The sequence below is a fragment of the Pituophis catenifer genome, unplaced genomic scaffold, assembly GCF_029215685.1.
Source record: "Pituophis catenifer annectens isolate HBS135680 unplaced genomic scaffold, rPitCat1.0.hap2 SCAF_8, whole genome shotgun sequence".
Classification (NCBI taxonomy): domain Eukaryota; kingdom Metazoa; phylum Chordata; class Lepidosauria; order Squamata; family Colubridae; genus Pituophis; species Pituophis catenifer.
The window spans coordinates 66,682,956-66,706,779 of record NW_027256888.1 but is presented as its reverse complement, the minus strand read 5'-3'; the positions used below and the strand labels follow the sequence as shown (position 1 = coordinate 66,706,779).

Here is a 23,824-nt window from a genome sequence, read left to right as displayed (position 1 = left end):
TATCAAACTAGAAAGTATCAAATAGCTTTTATTTGAAAATAATGTATAATATATAATAATGTATAATATATAAATAAGTCTGGGGGGAGGGGAGGGTTAGGGAGGTTTGGAAGTTTGGGGGGGGTGGGGGGGGATAAAGGGGTGAAAATGTAATTGTAAAACTTTTACAATAAAAAAAAAAAAAGAAAAATAATATTCTTCCTACTGTTTGGTAGTAATATTCTTACTACCAAACACTCAGAAAGGAGTATTTCTCGAAGACTGTTACATATTATTTTATTTTTTTATTATTATTCATATTTCTATGCCGCCCACTCTCCGAGGACTCTGGGCGGCTTACACCAAAGACAGTATACTAAATAGCATATTGCCCCCTAACAATCTGGATCCTCATTTTACCCACCTCAGAAGGATGGAAGGCTGAGTCAACCTTGAGCCGGTGAGATTTGATCCGCTGATCTGCTGAACTAGCAGTCAGCTGAAGTAGCTGCAGTACTGCACTCTAACCATTGCGCCACCTCGGCTCTTTATGTAATCCCTTTTCTATTCCTTGGATGAATGACAGAACAGTATTACTGAATAACAGAGTTGAAAGGGACCTTGGAGGTCTTCTAGTCCAACCACTGCAGAAACAGGAGACCCTATACCCGTGATGGTGAACCTATGGCATGTGTGCCACAGGTGGCACATGGAGCCATATTAGAGGGCATGCCAGCTCAGCTCTGGGGCACATGCGCACACTGGCCAGCTGATTTTCAGGCCTTCTGGGTCTACCAGAAGTAGGGAAACAGGCTGTTTCCTGCCTCTGGAGGGCCGGGGGGAGGGAGGTGGGGAAGGCCCGTTTTTCTTTCTTACCTGGCTCCAGATCCTCTCTATTTAACTGGAAAGGGTGAAAACAACCTTTCCCACTCCCTTGGAGGCCCTACGGAGGTTGAAAGGGCCCATTTCCCGACTCCCAGTGGGACAGGAAGTGACTTTTTTGCTGTCCCCAGCCTCCAGAGACTTCTAGAGAGGCTCCTAGAGACTCCTAGAGAGGCTCCTAGAGACTCCTAGAGAGGCTCTGGAGGCTGGGGACAGCAAAAAATGTCACTTCCTGTCCCACCGGGAGTTGGGAAATGGACCATTTCTGGCCTTTGGAGGGCCTCCTAGAGAGCGAGAAAGGCTGTTTTCGACCTTCCCAGATAAATAGAGAGGATCTGGAACCAGATAAGAAAGAAAAACGGGCCTACCAGGCCATCATGTGCCAGGAGCGGGGGGGGTTGTGCACACATGCATGTGGGCACGTGCGCGCGTGACCCTCCCCCCCTCCTGGCACGCGATGGTAAAAAGGTTAGCCATCACTGCCCTATACCATTCCAGACAAGTGGCTGTTCAGTCTCTTCTTAAAAGTCTCCAGTGATGGAGCACACTCAACCTGTTCCACTGGTTTATTGTTCACACTGTCAGGAAATTTCTCCTTAGTTCTAGGTTGCTTCTCTCCTTGATCAGTTTCAATCCATTGCTTCCTTTCTACCTTCTGGTGTTTCGAAAAATAAGTTGACCTCCTCTTTCTTGTGGTAGCCCCTCAAATATTGGAATACTGTTATCATGTCACCTCTAGTCCTTCTTTTCACTAGACTAGACATAGCCAATTCCTGCAACCATTCCTCATATGCTTTAGCCTCCAGTCCCCTAATCATCTTTGTTGCTCTTCTCTGCCTTCTTTCCAGCTAGGTCTATGTAATCACTAGAAGTAAAGCACAAATCAAGGCAGCCTTTAGTTTTATTGAAAGGGAGGGTCATTCGCCCTTAAAAGCCTATGATCATAAAAACAAAAGTAAATGCAAACCTCCTATAATATTAAACTTGGCTTAATTCGTCAAACAGCTGTAATGACAGCCCAAGGGCTGTCCTTGGCCTTGAAGTACTTTACTGGCGCTTCACTCCAAAGTATTAGGAGGGATAAAATTAAATGTGTTTATATTTAAATTTACATATAATTAGTATAATTAATTTCCCTTCTGTCACATGAAAAATTACCACTTTTGGAGATATCTGGAGGCTGCCTGAAGCTCTGGGATCACAATTAGTATACCTGTCAGGGTTCCAAGTAACACCCCCAACAAAAGAAAACTCCGAGGCTCGAGTTTCCTCAAAGTTACATTTCATTAGAGATGTCATATTGACACACCTGGGAAAACCCGAATCTGAAAGTTTCCAGGTTTTCCCCACCCAAAGAAAAGTTCAAGTCCCTGCCCAACACCCACAAGTCCATCACATGATCCAATCAAAGCACCGTCCCAACTGGAGATGCCTCCCGGTTCCAGCCTCCCAGGTGCAGGGCAAGACGGCCTTGACTTTCTGAGAAAGGAATGTTATTATGACTATAATAATTTCATGGCTTGGGCATGGTGGCAACTCTTTTGATAGATAAAAGTTACACTTTGCCTTTTGAGTTGGAGGCTGGGTCATTGCCTGCCAGCAAACATTCTATATTGTAGATACCTCAAGCATAAGCAGAAGGCAGGCAAAGCTTCATTCTTTTCTCAAGTCACATCTGCTGAATAGGAAGGTCTACAGAACACGACATATTTTCAGCAGCGTTCCTCAATTTGGCACCCTTCAGATGTAATCAAACTAACTCAAAGGATCCTCAGCTAGCACAAAGGCCAAGCACATCTGCAGGGGGACATTAGACAGGAAAAATCTCTACTATCTGTCATTTCAAATGCCATGCTGAAACTCCTCATAGACTTTCACACAGTGTTCCTAATAATGACCAATCAAGTCAAAGCCATACAAGAAATAACCCAGATAAGCCAAATGTCTCTCTAAAATTAGATGCTGGCTTTCCAGCAATTAAATCCAGAAGTAAAAAGAAGAATGCTTTGTCAAGACATATCCCAGCTAAAGAGCTGACATGACACGTGTTCTGCTTCCCAAAGCTGCCGAGCTTGCCAGTTGTCTCCGACTCTTTCAAATTAATGGGACATGTTAGTTATGAGTCCCAGGGGCATTGTACACAAGCTGGAACTTCTTTTCATAGGAAAACCCACGTGAAGACATAGCAAATGTCGCAACTGGGATTTACAAAGTCATGGATGAAAGATATCAGTATAAAGGAAGTCATAATGTGCAAGTTGGATGATTCAAACAGCTGGCATCTGAGCTTCTAAGCTCAGCAGACCAAAAAGTCTTTTAAGACTAGTCCCGCCACGATTACAAATATTTTCTTGGTTTCCCATTTTTTCCCCCCAGATCAGCAAAATCTATTGGAAGAGGGCAAAACATTGAAGAGACTCTCTAGTTTTCTCTTATTTTAACAAATTAAAATCAAGTGCAACATACAGTTGGACATTTCATTCTCATGTGCACCCAAACAAGAATAGGGCTATACGAATTGTACGTGTGGCCTTTCATCTTAAGTGGGCTGTCAGGCATAACCAGAGACCGGCTGGGACATAAAGCATGGCAAAACATATATAAGAACAAATAAAAGTGCTTGTAGAAGAGAAGTATTGAGTGGTCTGTCAAAATGAAGACCGTAAATCACATAATGGGTATAAAACATGTCACATAGTGTAGTAAACATCTGCTTCAATATACATTTCTTCACGTTTGATAGATAAAGTATACCGAAATTGGTATAGTGCAAGTGTCATGTAACTGATGGCATAATACAGTACAACTTGGTCCAACATATATCACAAGGGATTGTTTGATAGGAAAAGGGACATACCGTAATTCCTGTAAACCATGCTGGTCATTGTTAATTTTTGTGTTCAACCAGAAATGGAACAAGAAGTTCAAAATAAAGCATTACAGAGACTGATTTTGATAACTTCATCTCTTTGATACTAAAGGACTCATAAAGTACACATCTAAGCAATCAAAGGATTCTTCCTAGAATTAAGCTCTGGGAGAATGTTGCTGAAATTGGGAAAGAGATTGTCATATTTTTCTCATTCTCTGTCTCTGTCTCTGTCTCTGTCTCTTTCTTGAGAGAGAACATTGGCCTCTGTAGGTGACATTTCCTTCCTTCCTACGTACCTTCCTTCCTTCCTTCCCTCTCTTCTTCCCTCCCTCACTTCCTGCCTCTCTCTCTCCCTCCCTCCCTCCCTCCCTCCCTAAGAATATACCGGTAGTAACTGTAAAAAATTATCTAGATCCAGCAGCAATTTGAATCATAAAGTAAAAATGCAAAATACAACTGATGCTGAGAACAAAAGATTAGGCTTCATCCACCCTTATTCTGATTTCATTTATTATCAACCATCATAGCCCTAGCTGCTTTTTTCAAAAACTGCACATTCTCTGCAAAGACACATTTAATGCCACATGTAGTTTGGCTGTAATTCAAAGCAAAGTAGTAAAAGGTATCTAGGTACCTATAACATTCATAACCGAACTTTTGACATGGTTAGGGAAGAGGAGGAGGAGGAAGAGGAGGAGGAGGAGGAGGAGATGTGTGATGTTAACATCTTCAAATATATTGAATGGTCAGAAGGCAGATGGAGACCCTTAACATTTAACTAGATGATTTCCCAGTTGTTGTTGTTTTTTCATAAAAGCCTTTCTCATAAAACTCCTGCAGTATAAATTGCTAAAATAAGGTTGCTAGATTCCTCTCTCACAACAATATATTGCAATTAAAATTCTGTCACCTATCTCTATTTGAGATATGAGATTGTTTTCAGCTACTTTACACAGTTGGGAGCTTTTTAAAATTCTGAACCCATTTGTCAATAGCCATAACATATAATCGTGTCAGCAGCATGAAGAAGGTAAGAAAATGGATACTGGGCACGAGTTGCAATTCTAACAAGCAGAAGTAGGTTAGATGGACACACTTTTTTGTTAGTTTTAGCTAATAGTTGGTGGTGAGCCTATGGCCTGACTGCTGGTGACTATTGCTCTACTAATTTACATGTTACAGTATTACTAATAGAGAACATAGATATTCCAGGTACACTATAGCATAAAATAAAATAACCCTCTTCTGCAATCTGAGTGCATGAAGCAGGCAGATGGGTCAACAAGATTGAGCCTTTGTAACAGACAGAAGGTATAAGCTTGAGGAATAGAGAGTCTGAAGAAGATTTATAACCTGAATAAGCATTGAGGGAGACAAGATCCTCCCTAGTTCTCACAAAGATAAAGGAAAGGAGAGGGGAAGACCATTCAGACTTCCAATATTCAATATCCAATATACCTTTTTAAAAAAAATAGTCCCAAATGTGCTTTTTCAGGAAAATTTCTTGTTTTTTCTTTGAAGACGTTTTGCTTCTCACCCAAGAAGCTTCTTCAGCTCTGACAGGATAGTGGGGAATGGAAGGATTTATATTCCTTGCAGACAGCATCAAGGTCATTGAAGCACTTGGACGTTTATCTGTGTCCTCAGGGTCACCTGAGTAGTTCTCCTGGTTCAGAGGTGGTATTTGGCAGGTTCGCACCAGTTCACGTGAACTGTTGGCAGAAATTTGGCCAAGGTCACCAAACCGGTAGTGATGGCTGGCTGGCCACGCCTCCGAACCAGTTCCCCGGTTGCCGCTTGTTTGCCCCACCCATCATGTTTGTTGCTGCCATGTTTTTCACACATGCACATCCCATTGCCTTGTATGTCCAATGGGATGTGCATGTGCGAAGAACATGGCGGTGACAGCAGCAGCTTTTCCATGATCTCCGGTCCTTTTTGGCCACGGCCGCAAAGCAGCTCTCAAAGAGGCGGTGGCTGGGAGGCTTCTTTGCCAGCCACTTTCCAGCAACAGCGGCTGGCTGGGGGCCACCAAAAACTCCAATCAGCTTGCCTTCAGGACTCTGGACCAGCTGCCATGGAAGGTAAGCACCCCAACAAAGAGGCAGTGGTGTGGGAGGAAGTGGGGCTAGGGCCGGGGCCACTAAAGTGGGGGAAACGGGGCCAACTGGCAAAGGGAGGGCAGGGGTAGATAGGTGGAAATTCCAAAAAAAATCCTACCTTTTCCTGTGACGTGGCTAGGTGGGGGGGGGGTCATGTGACTAAGTGGGCATGGACATGAGTGATGTCACATTGGCCACGCCCACTCAGTCACATGCTTCCCCCACCTAGTCACGCCTACCAAACCGGTAGCAAAAATTTTTGAAACCCAGCAGTGTCCTGATTTCTGTAGTCTGCAAATTTTTTTTCTCCATTCCATTCCTACTCCCACACCATTCAAAGGGTGTTCATCCCAAATTGTATAGCTAAAAGTCTGTAGAGATTCTCCTTCATCCAGGTCATGGTTGTCCCAAAGGTGCTGTTTCAGGTGGCAACTGGACTTTCTTGTTTTTTTCTTTGAAGACATTTCGCTTCAAAGAAAAATTGCCAGAAGCACTACTCAGCACTACTGAGGACACTGATAAACCTCCAAGTGCTTCCTCTAAAAGGATGCAAATGACCAACTTGAGCCTTGATAGTACAGTGGTTACGCACCCTGTTATTAACACAGCTGCGTGCAATTTACTGCTGGTTCGAATCTCTCCAAGGCACAAGGTTGACTCAGCCTTCCATCCTTTCTAAGGTAGGTGAAATGAGGACCCAGTTTGTGGGGGCAATAAGCTGACTTTGTATAAATATACAAAAGAATGAAGGCTATTGCTTAACGCATTGTAAGCTGCCCTGAGTCTCCGGAGAAGGGCGGCATATAAATCAAATTTAAAAAAAAAAAAAACTGTCTGCAAGGAATATAAATCCTTCCATTCCCCACTATCCTGTCAGAGCTGAAGAAGCTTCTTGGATGAGAAGTGAAACGTCTTCAAAGAAAAAACAAGGAAGTCCAGTTGCCTCCTGAAAAAGCACCTTTGGGACAACCATAACCTGCATGATTGAGAATCTCTACCGGGTTTTTTAAAATAAATAAATAATTTTATTGACATTGTACGTATATACACAGTATACCCATACAACAGAATTCACCTAACTACTAAAAAAGTAGTATTAATGTGTATAACTGGTTTCCTAGTCTGGTCTATCCTGGAGGGCTGACAGCCTTAGAGCCAAGTTGTCCTGAGACCCTTTATGGCAGAGGTGGGCATGACCATATGTCAAGTGCCAGGGAAATCAGAAGATCCAGTGAGTATAAATATTTATTGCAAGTCTAAGCTCTCTACCAGAACCTGAACTACGAAGAGTCAACGCAATTTGGAAGTAGATAAGAATCAAAGGAATTCAAGTTGGGCTGAACTTAGATCTCTTGTATGCATGACGGGACTCATGACTGATGACGTATTTGAACCCACCCTTGGGCTCAGCCAGTCATCTCCTGCACCATAGTCAAAATTCCCAAATCTTCTAAAAGCAGTGTAGAACTTCTAGCAAAAGTTATAGGTCTCTTCCCCGATATTTCATCTTTGATCTTCCCAATTGCTATCATGCTTTGGGAGGATTATATGATCTTCCCATCCTGGAAGATTCACAAGTTGATTATTTTTCAACTCATGGCATTTAGCTTATTCTCATAGCTAAGCCTAGTTATAGTTTCTTAGGGTTGAGTCAAATCACACTGATTCACCTTGAAATAGTGTCTTGACTTGGAGTTTGGCGGTAGTTCAGTTTGAGAAAGTTTCTCTAATCCGAAATTAAGTTGCTTAGCTTTATGTTTCAGATTCATTTGGCCAATTTGGAAAAGAACATTTTCATGTGTGCAGTTCATCTGCAGAAGGTCTTCAAATATCTGAACTGGAATGGCCTGGCTGAAATTTGGGTAATTCTTTGTCAATATGAAATGCCCCTAAGAACTGTAGTAGTGTTATACCTGCAAGGAAATAGGGGGAAATGACTTAATGGTTACAATGCCATTCAGAATTCCCACCCAGAAAGAAATAATTATTTCCTCGTTTATGTAGATTACATGCATTTGAAAATCCATGTTGCAATAGGGCCATTTGTTTGTTAGCTTTGTTTGTTGCTGCTTTTGCTGCTGTTGTAAAGCTAACACAGCAGCTGTCCTGGAATGTATTCCTGAAATATTTCTCAGCTATTAAAAAAAAAAAAAAGGAAATAAATGCTGAATGTAATTATTTTGGATTAACAGCTGGCGGGGACCCAGAGAAATGGACAAAAAAATGAACACACAAAAACCTGATCAAAGGAAACCTACAGGACTGCGCAAATCTGGCATGCTTGGGGTTTTCTTGCAATTGCTCAGATGCCCACTTGGCCTAAAGCTATGAACTCAAGTAAAAAGGATGTCACTCCGCGTTCCTTTTTACGAAAATATCTCTGTGATCTACCTGTCTAATCTCAGAGCATCCCTGAAGCATTGTGATTTTTTAGCATCAGAAAACAATTTATAGGACACACAGTGATGAGTGGGGGGAAGGTCTATTTGTTTACTGAATACCAAATTTGAGTAAGTTTATATTTCATACTGTATATCAAGGGCTAACACTGTATCATTCCTATACCGTGAATGCAAATTTATCAACGATGGTTACACTTATTTATTGCATTAGAAATGCTTTGAATTTTGTTTATCTGTGGGTCACAGTGGTAACTAGAATTTGACATTTAATGCTAAATCCCAACGTTATGGCAGAATTTGATATAGATAATCTTATGCACTTAAAATATATTATTTTAACAAGGAAAGGAAGCATTCCTCTAATGAAATACTTCATAAACTTGTTGGAGTGAAAAATTGTCTCTTCCTGTTGTTTTTTTAACTATCATGTTCCAATGTCAGCTTTAAAGGAAAAAAAGGGAATCATATAAGAGGTTTAAAAGTTTTCCAAATGATAAAAGGAAAAATAGACTTTCTAAAAGAGAAGAAAACATCAACATGATCTTCTTCCTGACCTTTTTTCAATCAGAAAAAAAACATTTTAGATCAAAGTGCTAAGAGAATAGACAGCCCAACATGATACATGTTGAAAAGATAAGGAAAATACCACTGTATTTTCCACTGTATTTTCCTTATCTCACAAAGTTCCTAACCTAAGAAGAGAGGGGCCTACAATAGAATCTTTTTGGAGCAGTGGTGGGATTCAAATTTTTTTACTACTGGTTCTGTGGGTGTGGCTTGGTGGATGTGGCATGGCTTGGCGGGTGTGGCAAGGGAAGGGTACTGTAAAATCTCAAGTTCCCACCCCACTCCAGGGGAAGATTACTGCAAATTCCTCATTTAATCCCGATCAGCTGGGACTCGGGAGGCAGAGAATAGATGGGGATGGGGCCAGTCAGAGGTGGTATTTACCGGTTCTCCGAACTACTCAAAATTTCCCCTACCAGTTCTCCAGGCCTGGTCAGAATCTGCTGAATACCACCTCTGTTTTGGAGATCCAACATCTATGACCAAATTGTCCCAGAAGTGCTTTTCCAAAAGGCAACTGGACTTTGTTTTTCCTTGAAGACATTCTGCTTCTCATCCAAGAAGCTTCTTCAGTTCTGACTGAATAGTAGAGGATGGAAGGATTTATATTCCTTGAGTGTTTATCAAAGAATTCAACATCCTCCACCATTCATTCAGTCAGAACTGAAGAAGCTTCTTAGATGAGAAGCTTCTTATGAGCTGAGGTGGTGCAGTGGTTAGAGTGCAGTACTGCAGCTACTTCAGCTGACTGTTAGTTCAGCAAATCAGCAGATCAAATCTCACCGGCTCAAGGTTGACTCAGCCTTTCATCCTTCTGAGGTGGGTAAAATGAGGACCCAGATTGTTGGGGGCAATATGCTAATGCTAATGCAATATGCTAATATGCAATATGCTATATGCTAACTTTGTAAACCACTTAGAGAGGGCTGTAAAGCACTATGAAGCAGTATAGAAGTCTAAATAAAAAAATTAAAAAAATGTTAAAAAAAGAAAAGATGAGAAGCGAAATGTCTTCCAGTAAAAACAAAGTCCACTTGCCTTTTGGAAAATCAGCTTTGGGACAACCATGTCCTAGATGACTGAGAATCTCCATAGACATCTACTGCCAAACCTTTTTTAGTCCTTTTGAGACCTGAGATGATCTAATACTGGCTAAAGAGGCCACATTGACTTTCCTCTCCCAATTTGGCATTTATTTCTATTGTCTGAAGTTGAAGCAAGTGCAAACATTCACAAAGAATCTCCTGTTGTATTCCCCTGCTCACTATATCTATAGTGTGTTTGAGTTTTAATACAGTAGCAGTTTAAGTACAGCTCTATGTTGCCCTATTTATTTATATTTTTATTGTTCTTGCTGATAAGTATTATTTGTCAGGGCAACCTGGTTTTTACCCAGTTATGAGACGGAGCATCCGTTTTTGCCTTTCAGCCACATCCAGGAGCCTTCACAGGCACTCGTTTTCACGACAAACTATTTTTGTGTTAAATTTATGTTTTACCAACAAAGAAATAAAGGAAGACTAGTATAGGTCTAAAGGGAATGCGGTGGCTCAGTGGCTAAGGCGCTGAGCTTGTCGATTGAAAGGTCGGCAATTCAGCAGTTTGAATCCCTAGTGCTGCATAATGGGATGAGCTCCCGTTACTTGTCCCAGCTTCTGCCAACCTAGCAGTTCGAAAGCACATAAAAAACGCAAGTAGAAAAATAGGGACCATCTTTGGTGGGAAGGTAACAGCGTTCCGTGCGCCTTTGGCATTTAGTCATGCCGGACACACGGAGACATCTTCGGACAGCGCTGGCTCTTCGGCTTTGAAACAGAGATGAGCACTGCCCCTAGAGTCGGAAACAACTAGCACATATGTGCGAGGGGAACCTTTACCTTTTACTAGTATAGGTCTATTTCAAGCTATTTAGCTCTCATCAGCTAGCCATACCCTTCTGCGATTAAACCCAGGCTGCTTGCATATTAGGTAGACGTATTAACCTCTAAGCCATAGGTTCTCCTCCTTTGTTGGCTATACCAGGGGAAAGATTAAGTATCTTTTGTCAGGGCAGCCTGGTCTACCCAATTATGGGATGGAGCATACTGCTTCCGTTTTTGCTTTTCAGCCTTAATCCAGGAGCCTTCACTGTTCGTGCTGCTGTTTGTAATTGTTATAAGGTGCCCATATACAACAGAATCTTGAAAATCTGAAAGGTCTTGCCCCTGTTCTGCCTTTGCTTTCCAGAGAAGCAGTGGAGATGCTTTCTGAGATGCTTTGTCTACCCCCATCCTTCCTTTGGACTCAGAATTTTGTTTAGCAGACCACTGTCTACACTACAGCTTTTCCTCCTGTCCTCCAAGTTATTGTCACAGCCAGTTGGTGAAATTCAATTTTTTTTACTACCAGTTCTGTGGGCGTGGCTTGGTGTCCGTGGTGTGGCTTGGTGGCCATGGCAGGGGAAGAATACTGCAAAATCTCCATTCCCATCCCACTCCAGGGGAAGGATTCTGCAAAATCTCCATTCCTACCCCACTCCAGGGGTAAAGATACTGCAAAAGCCCCATTCCGATCCCACTCCTGGGGGAAGGATATTGTAAAATCTCCATTCCCACCCCACTCTGGGGCCAGCCAGAGGTGGTATTTGCCAGTTCTCCGAACTACTCTAAATTTCCGCTACCGGTTCTCCAGAACCTGCTGAATTTCATCCCTGCTCATAGCCCATCATAACAACCTTGTGAGCTGTCTAGCAAGCAGCATCATTGCTTACTTTCTGTTTATTTCAGTGAATTGAAGCAGTACCATAGCAACTTGCATTGGGTAGATTATACCTATGGTGCTATAAGGTCAGTGTGACATTGTCATCTAAGGTTATTATTTTTCATGTTATCCCTGTGAATACGATTCTACTTGGAGAGCTCCCGTTTCATCAACAGCGCTTCCTCACTGTATCCAAGCAACCTGAAAGCAATGTTTAAAAAGGACAGCAAAGATTTACTGTGCCGAAAGTGGATATTTCTCCCTTGTTAAACTGGGTTAATTGCATCGGAGTTAGTAATGAATCACTGACATTAAGAGAGGAATACTTCCTTGATACTTTAGAAACCAGTTTGTGGATCATAGCAAGAAAGCTCCAGGACTCGTATGTTTAATTAAAAAAACAATTAAAATCAAAACTATCCTTCTTTAGATGACTATGATTATTCTTTTGATTTCATTTAATTATATTTATTTTAAACATTCCTACAGTAAGTACAGTAACTTTTTCAGCCACCATATGTCATTAGATAGGACAATTTAGGAGAATTCTCAGCTGCCCCCTCACGTGCTTCATTATCTAGGTATCTGATACCAGAAAAGAACTGACCGGTCCTATAATAAATTCATTCTGAGATTCATAGGAACTCAAATAATCCTGCATTCCTACCTTTCTATTTTGGTGCAAACTCAGCAGTGGAGTAAGTCAGATGCTCTCAGCTAGGCTGTGTATATATAGCTGCAGGTAAAGGAAGTCTTGGGAACAAGCTATCAGTAACCACTCATGTGAAAATGATTGGTGTATCACTAGCGTTGTTCTTAGAAGCTATACATATATATATACCGTTCAAAAATATATTTCACAATTAACACAAGTTATATGAGCCACAAATATATCTAGTAGCTTTACTTCCAATTCAGTGCAGGAGTAAAAATGACTGTTATCAACTCAAGCATTGTCTGGTTTGTAATATCAACTGGGGGATTTTTATCAAATGATCATACTTTTCCTTTCGATCTCATGCACAATGACTCCCTGGCGGTAGCAGATGTGTATGAGTGCTAGCAAAATGTGATGGAAATGAAGATTTAGTTGGTAGCGCTCATACTTTTTACCCTATTTAACTGGAAAATCATGATTTCTGATGAATGACAATATGTCTCCTTTATGCTAGTTCTGCTTTGCTGATCCCAAGTGGTTATGGAAGAAAGCCTGTGTCCCAAATTCCAATTTTCTACTCCTCTGAAATACCATTATCTCCACATGAAATAGCAATATAATAATGTAGAAATGCGGAATGTAGGAATTCAAATGTTCTCTGTGCAGGATATGATATTCAGATGATTGAGTCCTATCTTGAACAGCTTTTCTTTACTTCTTCTGGGTAATAGAGTTGCGGCGCTGGAGAAAAAAACTTTAAAAGTTCATCTATTTCAGACGATAAAACTGAGATTAGTCCTAAAAATGCTATAAGCAACCAGAAGTGTCTGCCTGTCTGCACCAATAATACATCTGCATTATAATTTAATGAAGGTGACTCGTATATCTTGAATTTAAATTCCTAGTATAGCCTCTTTTAGCATTCATTGGTATGAACTCAGACTGCAAAAATCTAAAGATCTTCGGTAATATGTAATGTAGCAGGTAAGTCAACAATGGTACCTCTGTTGCCTCAAAATAAATTAGTCAATAATACAGGGATGGTAAACATATAATTCTGAACTGCTTTTTTGATTCTCTTCCCTTCCCTCATCATGCTACTAAGATTCACATCAATATATATTTTTTGTCTTTTAATGACTCCATAATCCCGTGCATGATGGGACGTGGTGGCTCAGTGGCTAAGGTGCTGAGCTTGTCGATTGAAAGGTCGGCAGTTCAGCAGTTCGAATCCCTAGTGCTGCGTAACAGGGTGAGCTCCCGTTACTTGTCCCAGCTTCTGCCAACCTAGCAGTTCAAAAGCACATAAAAAATGCAAATAGAAAAATAGGGATCACCTTTGGTGGGAAGGTAATAGCGTTCCATGCACCTTTGGCGTTGAGTCATGCCGGCCACATGACCACAGAGATGTCTTCGGACAGCGCTGGCTCTTCGGCTTTGAAACAGAGATGAGCATCGCCCCTTAGAGTCGGGAACGACTAGCACATATGTGTGAGGGGAACCTTTACCTTTACCTTTAATCCCTTGTATCTGGGTGGAGTAAGGGTAACTGAATGGAACTGAGTGTTTACCAGCCAGATGCCCTTCCTGATGCCAATGCAAAGTTCGCACCAAATATTTTCCCATTGTGCCCAGAGAGAGAAATATCTGCCGCTACCTAGGATAGAACTCAAAGCTTCCTGACTGTGAGGCAAGAGCTCCACCTCTAGGCCACTGCACTACTCATTCACATCAATGTATATGGATTTGGAAAATTCAAATTAGCGAGATTCACATTAAATGCAAACCTTTGTAGTTTTTCTTCTTCTTCAGACTTATGCTACCTGTTCCTTGACCTTGTTATCTTGAATTTTTCCATCTTTAAATCAATCCCTGTCTTTTTTCTTTTCTTTTCTTCCCTTTTCCTTTTCATGAGTTGGATTGAAGGACAATCATTGCTTGAAAATTATAGCAAATAAATGAAATCATGTGTTTCTTTTCTCTTTATCTAAGATATCTAATGTGTTTATAACATTCCAAGTAGAAAAATAGTAGCATTTGCTATAAGAAAGAAGAATGTTCATTTTCTAGCTGAAACTACATTTACCACTAAGCATCAGAAACCAGGCAGAAATAGAATTAACCGATATTTCCATTTTCCACACCTGCTGATCAAGCTGATCTACTCATCATTTTTAAGTTTATGCTTCTCTATATATTGATTTCTTTCTGCTCATGACTGCTATGAAAAAATCTATGGGCAACTCTGAATTAACATATTCTATGCCTAAAATAATAAGTAAGGCTGAAACCTTAGATATCTTCTGGAAGAAAAGTAGTTTGAGGATCTAAATCAGGGCTGACAAGTTCCCGGCCCACTGGCCAGATGTGTCACATGCTGGCCAGGCCCATGTCCTGTTCAGCGAAGGGGGGAAAAGTCCCAATACATTACATGATGCCGCCATGATGATGTGAGGTTTTTTGTATAGAATGCTTTATTCTTTATTGGCCAAGTGTGATTGGACACACAAGGAGTTTGTCTTTGGTGCATATGCTCTCAATGTACATAAAAAGAAAAGATACATTCATCAAGAATCATAAGGTATAACACTTAATGAAAGTCATAGGGAACAAATAAGCAATCGAATCATACTAGGAAACAATATAGATCGTAAGGATACAAGCAACAAGTTAGTCATACAGTCATAAGTGGGAGGAGATGCGTGATAAGCACGATGAGAAGATTAATAGTAGTGCAGATTTAGTAAATAGTTTGACTGTGTTGAGGGAATTATTTGTTTAGCAGAGTGATGGCGTTCGGGGAAAAACTGTTCTTGTGTCTAGTTGTTCTGGTGTGCAGTGCTCTATAGCCAGTAGTGGGTTTCAAATTTTTTTACTACTGGTTTTGTGGATGTGGCTTGGTGGGCGTGGATTGGTGAGCGTGGCAGGGGAAGGATACTGTAAAATCTCCATTCCCTCCCCAATCCAAGGGAAGGTTACTGCAAAATCCCCATTTCCTCCCGATTAGCTGGGACTCAGGAGGCAGAGAATAGATGGGGACAGGGCCAATCAGAGGTAGTATTTACCAGTTCTCCGAACTACTCAAAATTTCTGCTACCAGTTCTCCAGAACTGGTCAGAACCTGTTGAAACCCACCTCTGTCTATAGCATTGTTTTGAGGGTAGGAGTTGAAACAATTTATGTCCAGGATGCCTGATCTAAACCATATCAAAGACTATGATTAAGGAAGTGTACGGGTTTGTTTGATGCATAACCAACTTTTTTCTAAGACCTCTAAGAACAGCTTGCATGGAGATCCTCCATTGTTTTAGCTTAGCAATGCTGTAAACTAGCCCAGGAAAAAATGGTTAACCCACAGACATCCAGGGAGTTCTGTCTTTCAAATTCTAGTCCAATACTCTGAGCAACATATCACACTAGCAATATGTATTAAATGGAAATATTCTGAGGCTGAAAATGATAGAACAAATTGAGCGGTGGGGAATCTGGAGCTCCTACAAGAGCCCTGGTGGCGAAGTGGTTAGAATGCAGTACTGCAGGCTACTTCTGCTAGCTGCCAGCAGTTCGACAGTTCAATTCTCCTTGGCTCAAGGTTGACTCAGACTTCCATCTTTCTGAGGTTGGTAAAATGAGGACCCAGATTGTTGGGGGCAATATGCAAACTACTTAGAGAGGGCTGTAAAGCACTGTGAAGCGGTATATAAGTCTAAGTGCTATTGCTGCTACTATTTATACTATTATAAATTGCCACTGCTATTTGGATACCTGGAGCTAATGGTGTCTCCTATCCTTGTATCCATGCAAATACAAATCATTTTACATTTCAGTCAGGGAATTTCCAGTTCACAGCTTCAAGGGAATGGTTGTGAATCAATACTCTAGATTTAGAAAGCAGCCGTAAAACTCGAAGATCTTGAAAGAAAGAGAAAAAGAATAGCATACACACATACTTGCTTTCTTCTAAACTCTACAGATTGATGGCATAAAATACAGTCCTGTTGACAAACCATTCAGTATCAATGTCTTAAGAGTTTGAAGCTAACAAAATCAACCCAATATTATCTCATTGGATCTCTTCCTAAAGTTTATATTCAACACTAAAGCCGTGAGCAACTTCACCCCCTTATACATATATACCCTTTGATTTGTTTATTCAAGAAAACATGAAAAATGCTTTTGGGGTAAAGATAGGAGTCAAATCATGCATCACAAGGCAAAAACATCTCTGGTGCATCTCAGAAAGGAGGAACTAGGCTGGTTCAGTCATTTCAGTAATTCCTACCAGTAAACAGATTTTCAAAATATCATCTATAACATTGAACAGTAATCTATTAATGATAGGGTGTAATTTAATATTCTGCCAGGATTTTCTTTGTTATAATTCTCCTTTGATTTACCTAGCCCAGGAAGCCTGTTCTGTAAATTGTGTTGTTTATTTTGTAAGTTATTACATATTTATTCCATGTTGACTTTACACATTTAATGAATTTCCCTTGGCTTTCCTTTAGAGATAATTTATTTATTTATTTATTATTTTATTTTATTTGTTTATCAAACAAGTACGAGATAACAGGTATAAGTATAAACATGGACATTAGCACATGAAATGAGTACAAATAAATGGGGACAGTAGGACAGGGACGGTAGCAGGGGTGAAATGCTCCCGGTTTGGACCAGATCTCCTGATCTGGTAGCGATGGCAGCGGGTGGTTCAGAGAACCGGTAGCAAAAATCCCTGCACACACACACACACACACACACACACACACACACACACACGTGCCCAGCTGAGCCGCGCGATCATCAGAGGGTGGTTTTTTTTTTTTACTTTTAAGAGCATTTTTTCTGCAACCTCTTCAGCCGAAAAAATGCTTTTAAAAGTTTTTTTAAAAAAAAGCTTCTGATGATTGCGCGGCTTAGCTGGGATTGTCAGAGGTTTTTAAAAGCATTTTTTTCTACAACCTCTTCAGCCAAAGAGGTTGTAGAAAAAAATGCTTTTAAAAACCTCTGACGATCCCAGCTGAGTTGCCTGATCATCAGAGGCTTTTAAAAGCATTTTTTTACAACCTCTTTGAAGAGTTAAAAAAAAAGTTGGCCATGCCCACCCAGTCACATTACCACCACCAAGCCACGCCCACAGAACCGGTAGTAACAAATTTTACATTTCACCACTGGACGGTAGGCACACTGGTGCGCTTATGCATGCCCCATTACAGACCTCTTAGGAATGGGGTGAGGTCCACGGTAGACAGTTTAAGGTTAAAGCTATGGGGGTTTGAGGAAGTAATAACAGAGTCAGGTAGAGCATTCCAGGCATTGACCACTCTATGGCTGAAGTCATATTTTCTGCGAACGAGTTTGGAGAAGTTTACTTTGAATTTGTATCTATTGTTTGCCTGTGTATTATTGCGGTTGAAGCTGAAGTAGTCATTGACAGGTAGGACATTGTAGCAGACAATTTTGTGTACTATGCTTAGGTCAGACTGTAGGTGGCATAGTTCAAGGTTGTCCAAGCCCAAAATTTCAAGCCTGGTGGCATAAGGGATTCTACTGTGAGCAGAGAAGTGGAGTACTCTTCTCGTGAAATACCTCTGGCCCCGTTCGATTGTATTAATGTCCAGTATGCAGTGTGGATTCCAGGCAGATGAGCTGTATTCAAGGATTGGTCTGGCAAAGGTTTTGTATGCCCAAGTTAGCAGTACAGTGTTACCGGAGAAGAAGTATCATTGGTTGGAGTATTAAAGAAATTGTACAGTGTGGGACCCATGAGAGAAAGCAACCACCTTCTTCAGACAGCTAGAGAAAAGGCAATGTGCAAAGAATCAAGCTGACACAATTTATAAAAGAATAGCAGATATACATGAAGATACCTGGGAAATAGCAGATGTAAAGATGAGAGAGGGTTGGGGTGGTCCAGGTTAAAATGATAATTTCCCATTTTTCAGCAACTTTTAAGTGAAGGTGCTACTTTTTTTTACTAAAAGGGAAATTGCATGTTTTGAGGAATATATTACAACTGTTGTTAATTAACAATCTGCTCCCTTTCGCCTCTCTACCATCTTGTTCAGCCTATATAATCCTGTGAGCCATTCAGAGTCATTTAGTATTTACAATAGCACTTATATACCACTTCACAATGCTTTATAGCCCTCTCTAAGCGGTTTACAGAGTCAGCCTATTGCACCCAACAATCTGGGTCCTCATTTTACTGACCTGGGAAGAATGGAAGGCTGAGTCAACCTTGAGCCAGTGAGAATTGAACTACTGGCAGTTGGCAGAATTAGCCTGTAATGCTGCATTCTAATCACTGCTCCACCACAGCTCTTAGATACCATATTTTTCCATCTATAAGATGACCCCAAGTATAGGACACCAAGCCACACTTTTTTTACCCAAAATTCAGAAATCAATATTTTAAGCAATTGGAAGTTTTGCTCATGACGGTAGTTTGCAGAGATAAGATATTGGCAGTTTCGCAACTGTGGTTGTGTCTCGACCCCCCATGTATAAGATGTCCCTCCATTTTTAAGTAAATATTTTAAATAAAAAGTATCATCTTATATGGTAATATAGGTAGTCATACACATTGAATTAATAATAATAACTAATAATCCCAGGCACTATCTTGATGTGTTTCTGGGGTTTGTGTGCTCTGAAGAAGATGAGTCTCATCAGAGGACCAAGACAAAGAGTGTCTCTCCCATAAACATTATGGTGAGACGTAATTTACACAAACTCATACTGGATTGGTCACTGGCCAGGTCAAAGACCAGGCTAGATCAGCAGGTTCTGACCAGTTCTGGAGAACCGGTAGCGGAAATTTTGAGTAGTTCGGAGAACCGGTAAATACCACCTCTGAGTGGCCCTGCCCCCATCTAATCTCTGCCTCCCAAGTCCCAGATGATCGGAAGGAAATGGGGATTTTGCAGTATCCTTACCCTAGAGTGGGGTGGGAATGGAAATTTTACAGTATCCTTCCCCTGCCATGCCCACCAAGCCACGCCCACCAAGCCATGCCACACCCACCAAGCCATGCCCACAGAACCGGTAGTAAAAAATGTTGAATCCCACCACTGAGATGTGTTAGTTTTCAAAGACATCTAGTGACAAATGGGCTGTAGAACTCAGGACTGTTGGCTGATCAATCAGGGCCAGCAACTGCAGGATTACTGGAAGAAAAGTTGTTTATTTGTTGCAAATATAGAAAGGTTGAAATAATGAGCTGTATTACCAATCAAGTCCAACAAGAAGAAGATACCTGAAAAGAATGTGCCAGTTCTGGAAAGAACTACATCCAGAATCAAGAAATAACAGAACGGAGTCTAGCAGATCAACATCAATTTATAATATGAAATAAAGTATTCACAAAAGCAGAATTGGAAGAGGCAAAGGTCTACCAGGGCAAAGAAATCAAAGACTTGCTAGAAGTAGCTCAGACTGTAGAGGCAAATCTGGGGGAGTCAGTGGTGGAGGAAGCCACCATAGCTATTGAATCATCTTTAATATCAAACAAGGCACTCTTTCTTCTTCAGAAAGAACAAAGCCCTCTAAAAATGAGGAATGGAGACAAAGAACAATTGAACATCAGAACAGCACAAAGTCATCAGAATAAGGTTGCCTGCATTGATGCTTGTTCTTTATATTTAAAAGAAAAAAAAAGAAAACTTTTTAAAAGTAGGTAAAAACTAACAAAAAACTAATAGGTAGTAAGCAAGGAAAAGAATAAATCAAATGAAAAGCAAAAAGTGTGAGAAAGGAAACAAAGTTAAAAAAATAGAAAACCAAGTGGCTTCTGATATTTGTCACAGCAGTCGTAAGTACAAATATATTTTAACTTCTCACTCTAAAGATACATCATATTACCTTTCTTTCTATAATCTACCCTGCAATTCACCAAAATTGTAAGACACGTTCACTTTTTTCATTTTTACACAAAATAGTCCATAAGAGGCTTCCTGTCAGAAATAAATGTAGATAATGTCTTTAACTTTCATATTTTTCTCAGAACCTTTTCATCGAGAAACCACCATTCCAACCTCCAAGGAAACACCTATTTTCATATAAAAATTCCAAAAGTTTATGCATACTTTTTCTTATAAAATGCTGATTTATTTCATTTGGGGCATAAATTCCTAATATCAAAATCTTAACTCCCTATAAAGTTTCATCCCAATATACCGTATTGTTCGGCCTGTAAGACGCACCTAAATTTAAAAGAGGAAAACAACAAAAGAAGGTTTTTGGCCTCTGCACACCCCATTTTTGGCCCTTTTTGGGGCCCTTTTTTGGGCCTTTTTCTGGCCCATTTTCGAGGCTTTTTTTGGCCTTTTTTTTCTGAAAAAAGCCTTGAAAACGGGCCAAAAAAAGCCTCAAAAACTGAGCATGCAGGGGCCAAAAAACGGCCGGTGGGTGGATGAAATTTCGGCAATATTCAGTCTATAAGACGCACAGACATTTCCACTCCCTTTTGGGAGGCAAAAAAAGTGTGTCTTATAGTCTGAAAAATACAGTATCTGCCAAAGTCATCAGTCAGTTTTGGACGGGAGGTTTAAATACAGAACAGCTCCATTTTTTTTTTCTTACAAATCTACTGAAACAAATTCCTTAGTTTCCATCCATTTCGTTTTGTCCTGCTTTCAGATGATTTGTAGAATAGATTGAACCCCTCTTCTTTGTGGCAGCCCTTAGATATTGGAACACTTCAATGGAGTCCAATAGAATATCGTTGAAAACAAGCTTTTTCCACTTGAGCAGAAAAGAAACTATTCAAACAGCGGAGGAATAAAAGATCAGCTCGTAATTGATATGATTCTGGAAAAGTGCAAGAGAAGGAAAACCAATTCCTTACCGCATGATTTGGGGATCAAGTGCCTAGAAATAACAGGACTGAATAAAGTTGGGCCATGGCCAGAGGTGAAATGCTCCCGGTTCAGCCCAGCCTAGCCGAACTGGTAGCGATGGCGGCCAGTTGTTCGGAGAACTGGTAGCGATGGCGGCGCTACTTCCTGGTTTTAACCAGGTTACACAGGAAGTAAACTGTGTTTTACCCTCTGTGCAAGCGCAGAAGGGATTGCACATGCGCAGAGGAGTCGCACTTCTGAACCGGTTGGGAAGGTTAGTAGATTTCACCCCTGTCCATGGCTATGAAACATCAAGAAATCTTCTATGCTATCCCACCTCATTTACATGGACAATTTGAAACTGCATAGAAAAACACCATCTGAAATTGAATTCCTGCTCAATACTATCCCCTATATACAGCCAAGACATTGCAATGGTGTTTGGACTGGACAAATGTGCTACTCTCACTATCAACTTGGGGAAAAATAGTGAGAATTGAAGGAATCAAGATGCCCTATGGAAATTACATCAAGGGTCTGGATGAAGAGGATCACTTCAAATACCCAAGCATCCCTCAAGCTGACAACATCAAACATACTGAAGACAAGAAGAAGGTTTGCCTGAAAGCATGAACCACAACATAGACAAAGTAATACAAAACGAAAAAGCTAAGTGCTCTGGGATTGTCGAATTCAAACAGACAAACATCTGCCAAATAACAGACCAAATGTAACAACTGTCAATAAGAAAAACAGAATAGTTTGGATAGAAGTTGCAATAGCTGGAAACAGGAAGAGAAGAGAAGAGACAGAACCAGAGAAAATCATGAACTACAAAGACCTGCAAATAGAGGGGAATGACTGTGGCAAAAGAAAGAAAAGTATAGTATATACTTAGTATAGGTAGTCCTCAACTTATAAGCATTCATTGAGTGACCATTCGATATTACAACATCAATGGAAAAAGTGGCTTATAATCATTTGACTAGTGTAACACTTCTGTGGTCACATGATCAAAATTCAGATGCTTGGCAACTGGCATGTATTTATGACAGTCCCAGGGTCCCAACCTAGAACAACCTTGGCAACTGGCATGTATTTATGACAGTATCCCAGGGTCCCAGCCTAGAAATAAAGGAGAAATTTTCTGACACTGAGAGCAATCAATCAATGGAATAGAAGTTGCCTTTGGGAGCTTCATCACTGGAGACTTTCAAGAAGAGATTGGACTGCATTTGTCAGAAATGGTGTAGGCCTTGGTTTGACATCCCTGTTATGGTCTATAGTATATACCTAAACTACCTAGCTGGAACATTCTTTCCCATACAGTGCACTTCAGTATTTATTTATTTAAAACAGGGGTGAAGTCCAGCAGGTTCTGACAGGTTCTGGAGGACTAGTAGCAGAAATTTTGAGCATGTTGGAGAACCAGCAAATACCACCTCTGGCTGGCCCCAGAGTGTGGTGGGAATGGAGATTTTGCAATATCCTTCCCCTGGAGTGGGGTGGGGATGCAAATTTTACATCCTTCCCCTGCCATGCCCACCAAGCCATGCCCACAGAACTGGTAGTAAAAAAAAAAAAATGGATTTCATCACTGATTTAAAATATAAGGTTTCTCCTTATTATTTATTGGTCTTCTCTAAACTATTAAATATATGACCCTTAGGACTGGAATGCTAGCAGAGAGGAGATCATTGACAGAATTGGTGCCACTTCAATTAACATTTGCGTTGATCATCCCAAATGGTAGCCTCCGTGAAGATTGTAATAGCTTGGGGGCTGATGTAATTGAGTTGTTTAGAACTTCATCTAATAATACCTTGGACTTTGAACCTGGTTTAGTCACAAAGAGGCAACCCGTGTATATATTTTAATATAGTTGACAGGCCAATTAATAACCTGGCCATTGTATTCAGCATTAATTGTATCTTCTGAATCAGTATCAAGGACAATTCCCCATACAGCACATATCATTGCATGAATTGTGCTAGTCTAACTCTTCCTTTACAGTTGGCCGCTTAGGTTTAATGAAATAAGGTGGCCTATAAATGAAACAGGTTTCTGGCTGGGATATCTTTCATTTTCATTTCACTGAAAATGAAGCTATAAACCCTCCCACTCTTTCAAACAGCCTGTAAAAGGTATTACTGCTTCTGTTCCTAACTTTTTTTTCCCCAAAACATTCGAAGCAAAATTGGGTCATTTATTTTCTTTTGTGGTTTCAGGTCAAATATGGAAATTACGCCTTTGTTTGGGATGCCGCAGTTTTGGAATACGTTGCTCTGAATGATCCAGACTGTTCTTTCTACACCGTTGGAAATACTATTGCAGATCGAGGATACGGAATTGCTCTTCAACATGGAAGCCCCTACAGAGACGTCTTCTCGCAAAGGTAATGTTGTTAGAAGAATACCAAAGTTGCCTGAGACTTTTGGTTTTGTTTGTGCCAGAAAATATATCACCTTATTTATACCTGAATGCACTGGAGCATAATTACGATGCTGAGGATAGTTTATATGGGTTATATGGGTTATATATAACTTTACTACCGGTTTGCAATGGGGCCGCGTGCGCAGAAGCTTCTGCACATGTGCAGAAACTTCCTGATGATATCCTGGTCGGTGGGCGGAGCCTCCAACTGGTTTTACTACCGGTTCTTGCGAACCGGCCCGAACCGGGGGCAACCCACCACTGAGTTGATTGAGTTGGCAGCTCAACATAATCGTGCTGATTTTGATTGGAGGTAAGGATAGGAATCATTAATTTTTTGCTAAAAATAA

General features: G+C 40.7%; 1 protein-coding gene across 1 annotated transcript in view; it reads left to right on the top strand.

Annotated features, from left to right (window-relative positions):
• GRID2 (glutamate ionotropic receptor delta type subunit 2) overlaps positions 1-23,824 on the top strand; it is a 1,156,109-nt gene that overhangs the window by 1,005,635 nt on the left and 126,650 nt on the right. Inside the window, exon 14 of the mRNA XM_070948519.1 lies at positions 23,270-23,436. Within this exon, the coding sequence (XP_070804620.1) occupies positions 23,270-23,436 (167 nt within the window). The remainder of the gene's footprint in view (positions 1-23,269; positions 23,437-23,824) is intronic.